The following is an 8,085-nucleotide window of genomic DNA, read 5'->3' on the forward strand; positions in this document are numbered from 1 at the left end:
TAGACCTTGACTTTCCTTGTCTGAACTTTGTAGGGTTGCACGCTTATTGTTTGCAGCCCTCACATCTTGTCATCAGACAGGGTGTGGACCACATGTGCCCAAGCAAGGTCATGTTCTGGTTGCTGTTGATATCCTGTAAATAACCCCATTTGTTTCTGTGCCTGAGCTACTGTGTCCTGCTTGACCCCCATGTGTAGCTCAGATTTTCTGTGCAGCGATCCTGGTAGAAAAGGCACATCTTTGCTTTGTCATTGGGCTGGTTTGCATCCTTCCTGCACCACAAGCATGGCTGGTGTGTTAAATGTCATCCAGAGTTTGCTCTGCAGGGACTGGAGAGTACAGACGGCAATGAACCTCTGCCCTCTGTGGGTTTTGTTATGAGCTAAGGTACCCCAGCACTCCATTATCTCAGTAATAGTGACCTGAATGTGTCTACTGGAGTAGCCTCACTGCCTTACATGAAATCCCTTTTATACCTTTATTTACCTTGATCAGATTTTTTATCTGATTATCAGATTTTTAATTAAATTGCAGTTTTGTTTTTTTCTTATTTGCCAAGGCAATGGAGATCAGGAAATGGAAACCTGGCAGTATCTTCCCCATAAAAGTTTTCCTTCCTTGCTCACCATGCTGGGAAATATTTGTGCACGACTAATGGGAGAAATACTAACATTATGAAGCTTCATTTACACTCATCTGACTTATAGGCCCCACAGTGACTCCCTGTAGGACAAAAGCATGTGCCAAAAGGCATAAGTGGAAAATCACTGCAGATATCCCAATTGTTTGCCTGTGTCAAACAGGGCAACATCATAGGAACTACAGTGTGAGACCTGGAAGAGTCTGTCACAGACAGACCTAAGAGCCTCGTGATTACTTTAGGATTCACAGAGAGCATTTCTGCTGAATATGGTAGTCTGGACACTGCAAAGGATGGATAAGGGTGTTTGTCAGAGTGCTTAGAGGAAATGTGTGACTTCTTTTTTTTATTATTATTATTTTTTAATTTAATTTTTTTTTAAATGTATATGTTTTAAATGTTATATGTTTTTTTTAAATGTTAAATGTTATAGCTATAGTGTAGCTTCATTGCTTAGGACTGGGACTCTGTCAGGGAGCTGAACTGCATGTGTGTAGTGTTATAGGGGTGGAGACAAGCAAAATATTTTTCAAACAGAGGTGGGTGAACTTGTGCATCAAGACATTCACAGACAGTTAGGCAGATTTTGGTTTCAGAGGCTATCTTTTCCTGTCTTAATCTCATCTTTATTCAAGTCAAAGGGCTGGCATATTGTAAGGCAGCAGTTGTGGTATTAGCGGTATTGCAAGAAGAGCTGAAATGGCCAAGACACCCTCAGGAGGTCCGTGATGGAGTGCTAGGCCTGCGGGTTTCAGGTCATCCCCACAACGCAGAGGTTCATGACTGGGTGTCTGTGAGAGTGGTGGGCTCACAGGCCTGCTCCAGGTCCCCTTGTGGATTTATGGGATCCCGTCTTTTGGTTGCAAAACCCACACAAATGTGGATAAAGCTGAGGAAGACGAGGCCACATGCTTTCATACTGCAACATGATGACCTTTATTTTGCTTGGTCACCTGAAGGACATCTGCTGTTGCCTGAGGAAGCCTTTGAGTAGCCAAGAGGCCTTAGATCCTTGTCTCAATGAACAGGCACAACAGCTACGGGGTGGCACAATCCTCTGCCAGCGCCAAGCACCACAGGGTTACACAGGCTGGAGACATGTCACATCTTCTTCTCATGTACCAGAGGGGTCTTGACATGTGTGCCTGTATTCCTACATGGAGAGAGACCTCTGTTTAGAGAGGAGAGGTCTGGAAAAGGCTGAGTACCAGCAGACCGGGGCTGTGCGGTCTGGGTGCTAGTCCAAGCTGCAGAGCATTTGCCCTCAGCTGGTATCTGAAGGGGTTTACAAGAGAGCAGTGACTGCTCCCTTTCCATGGCTCTTTGACATTAATTCTTTGGTTTTTTGGCTAAAAACCTGAGGGGATTTTTACTGAGGACTAATCACCACAGGGTTCGCAGCCCCCTTTTCTCTGGAATGCTCTCCAAGCTGTGTTTCTTTGTTTGTAGGCCATTGCCCAGACCTCCATCACCATGACCCCCACCATCCCTGCCGCGACAGAGGCCTACATGCGGACTCAGTACTGTAAGTGGCCGTGCGAGTGTCCGAAGTCCCCACCTCGGTGCTCGGTAGGCGTCAGCCTGGTCACAGACGGCTGCGACTGCTGCAAGATGTGTGCCAAGCAGCGTGGAGAAAGTTGCACTGAGGCCGACACCTGTGATTTCCACAGGGGCTTGTACTGTGACTACAGTGGAGACAGACCTAGGTACGAAATAGGAGTATGTGCACGTAAGTGATGTACATATATTTTTGACTTAGATATACATTGGCAGCTCCCCTCGGTCTGAGCAATGGCTGAGATTTATCTCATTAAATACCTGACTGTACGCTTATCAACTCCTCCATTCATCATCTTCCATTTCCTTATAGCTGTCTTTATTTTCAGGGCAGTTGGCTAGATGAGAAATGACATCTGAATTCTTGCTCTTTGAGTTGGCTGCAGCCAAAAGCAAGGAGCAACCAGCATTTGAAGGTCTTCAGATTTGCAAGTAGATGATTCTGTATTCCCCGTAACAGGAAGAGGTGCTGTAGTAGGTTGGGGATGAAGGAAGGATAGGTATGCAGCTGGCTTTAAAGACAGGCAATATGGGCATCTATATGAAAACCATGACATTAAGGAGACGCTTTTGGCTTATTCCCGATAGTGGATCCCTAGGAAGGATAGCATGTGGCATCCTGTCAAGAGGGTGAGGGATGAATCATCTCCTAGCAAAGTTTCGTGGTGACAAATTGAGGTCTTAGCCTTAATCTTACAATGGTTTCAGTCATGTTAGCTGCCATGAAGCGAAAGGATTTCTTCTTGCCTGTCATAATAAACGCTTGGTGGGATAATTCATGACGGGAATGTTTTTATTAAAGAAGAAGAGGAAAAAGAAATGAGGTAGTGTTTTGTGTGTCAAGGATACATTCACTTGTTCTGAGATCCAGAACATTGGGGGAATCTGATCCACTCATAAATGTCATAAATGATTGAAAATCATTACTCTGAGAATGATTAAAAGGGAAAGGATCATGAGTACAACCACACAGACAGCTGATCAGAATGGATGCTGACTGTTTAGCAAGTTATTAGAACATGTTGGTTATGGCTTTAGATTCATAAACAGCAAAAAGCCATTTAGAGAGAGGGTCTTCTAGGCTGGAATATAACCATGAATAGGTAAGGTACTGATAGAAAAGGTAAAGGTGGAAGGAAACCTGGATGAGAGTTGATTGCGAGATGAATAGATAGAATAACTGATCCACAGGAAAGAGAAAAGATTGCAAAGAGTGGGCTTCAATAAACCTAGAAAATCAGCATAAGTTTCACAAGGGGCAAGTCTGAGGAGTAAAGAGGTTCAGGGTAGCTGGCAGTTTCTCACCAAAAAGATACTAGGGGTTGCTGTTCCTCAGCAGAAGAAGGATGGAAAGTGTAGTAAGAAATGAACTTGACTTTGCATTAGCTCAGCCACAAAAAAACAAGCATGCAGAAAGTGCAGCCTAACCAGATTTTTGTAGGACATGGGCAGAATAACAAGAAAAGGTATGTGCAAGGAGCCGTAAGCTTAAACAGTGATTTTTCAAGATTAGAAAAGATCCAAGGTTAAGAAAAGAGGATATGAGATCATTCAAATGTATTGTCTGGAGTGTGTGTCGAGCATTCATGGGAGGTCTGTAAGAACAGGTTAGACAAACATCTGTCAAAAATGACATCATTAGAGCTGGCCCTGCGTTGGGAGAGAAAAACAATGTGAATGTTGTCTCAAAGCTACCTAAGCCTTCCTAGGCCTCTTTAAAGACCTTCACGTTGCTTCGCATTTATTTATTTAAATGCTTGCTTTCTTAGTTGGATTTTTTTGGGGTTTTGTAGTCCTCGCATACATCACGGGCATTCAGTATGCCTGTGGCAACAGCAATGTGATGTAGGAAGATTGAGCCCCAGCTTCCCCAGTCAGGTCTGGAAGGATTCCCAATCCAATGCACTTTCGCATGCCTACTACCGTGACAATATATCCCCTGTTATGTGACATTTATGGCTATATGGTGAGTGGCATTGTGGCATGCACAGCTGAAGGACATGAGAAGTAGGTCTTTTCATGGTTAGGAAGTGAAACGGTTTGTCTCTGGCTGCCGTAGAAAGCTGTGGTCTTCCTCTTGCTTTCAGCATCCAGGTAGATGCACACGACAGGATCTGCTGACATGTTCTTTCTCATGCACTGGGTCATATATAGGCTGCATGACTCCACTCTGAGTACACCAGCTATTGCCCTGGCCACAGGGTGAGTGAAGGCAAGAGCGGGACTCCTGTGCTGGGTGTTGGGGACTAACTGCTGTGAGGAATTTGCTTTGCAGCTGGATGCCAAAAGCTAGGTCTAGAGAATCCAGTGCATGCAGGACTACAGAAACAATACAATTCATGGAAAATAAAGATCCTGAAAGAGCTAGGAACTGGTGTTGGGATGGGGTGAAACTGTGGGAAATTCAGGCTGTATCTGGACTTGTATGCTGAGGTGTATCTCAGGGTCTGGTCACCCGGACATCAGATAGGAGCTTGCTGGGAGTCACTACAGCTCTCCTTCTGTTGTTGGCTTTTCTCTGCACTGAAGCAGGGAGAGCAGGGTGCTGAGCACATGCCCAGGTGGGGAGGCAGGCGTTGTGCACATGGTGCCAGGAACTGGGAAGCGTTCCCAAATCGCAGTATCAGCGTGGTTCTGCATGATGGCATTCAACATCTCCTTTGTCTATGTTTGGGGATGTTCTCATGATGAACCTCTTGAAGTATGAAACCTGCAGGAGGCTGAGTTAACACAGTCCAGGAGGGACATGCTGGTAGCAAAACACCAGGAAATATAGCATTTTCTTTCGCTGTCATAATCTGTGTGCACACCTAGAAGTTTAACTGAATCCTCAGCTCTGGCTCCAGCACTGAGAGATGTCTCTTCAGTACAAAGGCTGAAGCATTATCAAAATTGGAGCTGAGCATGAGCTGGAGAGCTGGATCAGTGCTTCAAATTCCAACAAGTCTCATTTTTGTGCAGAAGGAGGGATTTGTGTTTGATGTTTTCATTCAGCCCATTCTAAAAATAGGAAGCCTTTGCAGAATTTTAATCCAGCATTTCAATTTGTTTTGGCCCTGAAGCAGCCACATTACAGCTCCATTTCTGACCAGACTTAAAACTTGAGCAACCTGATCGGTGCGTGCGCACTGCCTCCATGTGACCAGACAAGAAACTGAAGTTTGAATATTCCATTAGAAGATTTCTGCCACTGGTTCCAAATAACTGTCCATAACTTTGAAACAAAAAAGTTGCTACTTTATACAACTTGTGTCTTATTTCCTGAATCAATGTGATTCCCGTTCACGGGCAACCAAAAAGCTTGCTTTTTTTTTTTTTTTAATTTTATTTAAAAATATACATAAAATATTAATTTGCATGGCTTTATAATGTGTTACTTCATTTTCCAAGAGAACTGTTCTGTGATAAACTGAGTGGGATCTAGTTGCCTAAATACAGGAATCCAGTGCCATTTTAGATGCTCCTTTGCTACCTTGGCTATCCTCTTTCTTCTGCTTCAGATGGGTACAGGTGTTGTGAAGAGATGTGTCATATTTGCAGCTCCATGTAGTCCTCTCATATGCTCCTGAAAACCTCAAATTTCAGTCAATAGGTGTTTTAATTACTTTGATTACTCCTACTGCAAATAACTTTTACCAGCGTGCCATGAAATGATTTTTTAAGTGAGCATTTGTGGATAGAAACTGTTTTATTTTCTAACTTCTTTCTTCTGTGGAACATTAAAAGATTCATTTTTTGCTGTGATTCAGAATGAAAACAGTTTCCTAGATGGTGTGACCACATTTGGCTCAGCATCACATTGAATACATTGCCCCGCAGAACAGCCGCGTCTCCCCCTTGGCTCCATTAGCCCAGGGAGCAGCTTGGTAAAGAAACACATCAGCGCTGTTTGTTGCCAGCATTATTTTAACGGTGCTCTGTGTGTCTTTCTCTCTTTTTCTTTCCTTTCAGAGATTGTTGGTGTAGGATGTGTCCTCAATGGAGTCAGGTATAAGAATGGGGACACATTTCAGCCCAACTGCAAATACAACTGCACGTGCATTAATGGGGCTGTGGGCTGTATTCCCATGTGCACAAACTCACGCCCTCCCCTTGTCTGGTGCCCAAACCCAAAGCTGATTAAGATGGCAGGGAAGTGCTGCGAGCAGTGGATTTGTGATGACTCCAAGAAAATCAGGAAGACGTCTCCACGCCACATCTCCTCCGCAGGTATGGTGGGAGTGAGGTGGACCTCTCCTTCATCATTGGGGAATTGAAGTCAGAGTCTCTTCAACAAAAGCATCAGCTTATACTGCTAGACCTGGCAGGCATCTAGTCTTTGTGTGAACAAGGCACAGAGACTCCTATACAGCATGTAGCGAAGGACAGGACATGCAAATACCAGTGGTGTGCTTGAACCCCTTAGGAGCAATATGAGATTCATCAAACACGCTTGTGTGACAAAGACCCCTTTGAAGCACACATCTGCTGGCACTTTGAAGATGTCACAAGTCTTTTTTACTTTACCATTTTTTTTTCAGTCTGGGCCCTCTGGAAAACAGAATGGGCTCAGTTTAATTTGGGACTGAAGCTTTCTGCCTGGGTTATATTGCTTTAGTAGTATGATTTTAAAGCCCCTGTACCTTAGTAGTCCCAGACTTACCTAAGACCTTGAAAACAGTTATTGTGGTGGAAGTTTCACTGCCAACTGGGCTAAATTGTCTTTGTGTTAGTATAGCTTTTTAGCAATTCTGGACTGATGACATTATTGAACTACCTGTTTTATGTATCACATAAGGTATCTTCTTTCCTCACACTCACATTCATAGTGGGGATCATATAGCCCACTGCACAGAGGTGGTGCCATTTGCCTCAAACATGGTCCCAAATGCTTAAGATGGGCCCACCTTGCCATATGTCTTAAATTTATCCTCATGACACCCTATGATGCAATGTAGTGACATTAGCCACATTAGCCCCATTTTACAGACTATCTCACAAAAGCAGAGCTCAAGGAGACACAGGATGCTTCTTGTAAACCAGGATGTTGGTTCCTTGATGGCAAGGGTTTTTTTCCCAATCCTTGGTCTGTATTTTTGTTGCACAAAACAAAGCCTTAGTGTCCATTTTGTGGGTTAAAAACACCAGAGTTTAGCCCTCACTTCTGTCCCTGGTAGCTTTGAACTGTGAGATAGATAGGTCCAAATTCGAAACATCTACTACTGAAATTGGCCTTATGCCTTCATGGCCTGTGTCCCAAAATGGGCATAACACAGGTTTCCTTGCCTGACTTTTTCTCTTACAAGTAGAAGTCTTGTAGAAGTGAGACTAGCATTTATTACATTTAATATAATAATTAATATAATAATAAACATAATAGTGAGCAAGCTCAATGCAGCAGAGTTTCTATCAGAGTTTTGCCTGTGGGCTGTACTGTGAGTTGCAGACCAGTGGGGACTTTGGTCAAGGCTGTGAGGGAACCTGAACTGGGGTTGTTCGCCTGCATTCAAAACAAAGCCCACCTTTCTTCAAGTGGCTGCCGAGCTCCCTGAGAGCTATTCAATCTGCTCTTCCTCCCAGTGAAAGGCTGTGGCTGCTTCCCAAGCCCCTCGGCCATCCAGCAAAGACTGTCAACCACTTTCTGCCACAGGGAATCAATTGAATGAGCTCAGAAATAAACCTTCACGGTGAGATCAGATCTCATCCCTTTTCTGCACCGGCTGGTGCAGGCTTCTGTAATTAAGCGTTTGTATTGTGGCAGCACCTGGGGGTCCCAGACAAGGACCCCCTTGTGCAAGGCTGCAAAGGGAAATAAAGAGAAGAGCCCTGGCCCTGAGAGCTCACAGCACTGGAGGGTCTGACACAAGTAGGTCAGCGGCAAAGGGGGTGGGATGAGGCGGTTTGCAGGA

At 44.3% G+C, this 8,085-nt stretch overlaps 1 protein-coding gene across 1 annotated transcript in view; it reads left to right on the forward strand.

The window, feature by feature from the left end:
• WISP1 (WNT1 inducible signaling pathway protein 1) overlaps nucleotides 1-8,085 on the forward strand; it is a 36,400-nt gene that overhangs the window by 27,074 nt on the left and 1,241 nt on the right. Inside the window, exons 2-3 of the mRNA XM_009323364.1 lie at nucleotides 2,090-2,369; nucleotides 6,149-6,406. Coding sequence (XP_009321639.1) covers nucleotides 2,090-2,369; nucleotides 6,149-6,406 — 538 coding nt within the window. The remainder of the gene's footprint in view (nucleotides 1-2,089; nucleotides 2,370-6,148; nucleotides 6,407-8,085) is intronic.

Source organism: Pygoscelis adeliae, unplaced genomic scaffold, assembly GCF_000699105.1.
Source record: "Pygoscelis adeliae isolate BGI_AS28 unplaced genomic scaffold, ASM69910v1 Scaffold103, whole genome shotgun sequence".
Classification (NCBI taxonomy): Eukaryota; Metazoa; Chordata; class Aves; order Sphenisciformes; family Spheniscidae; genus Pygoscelis; species Pygoscelis adeliae.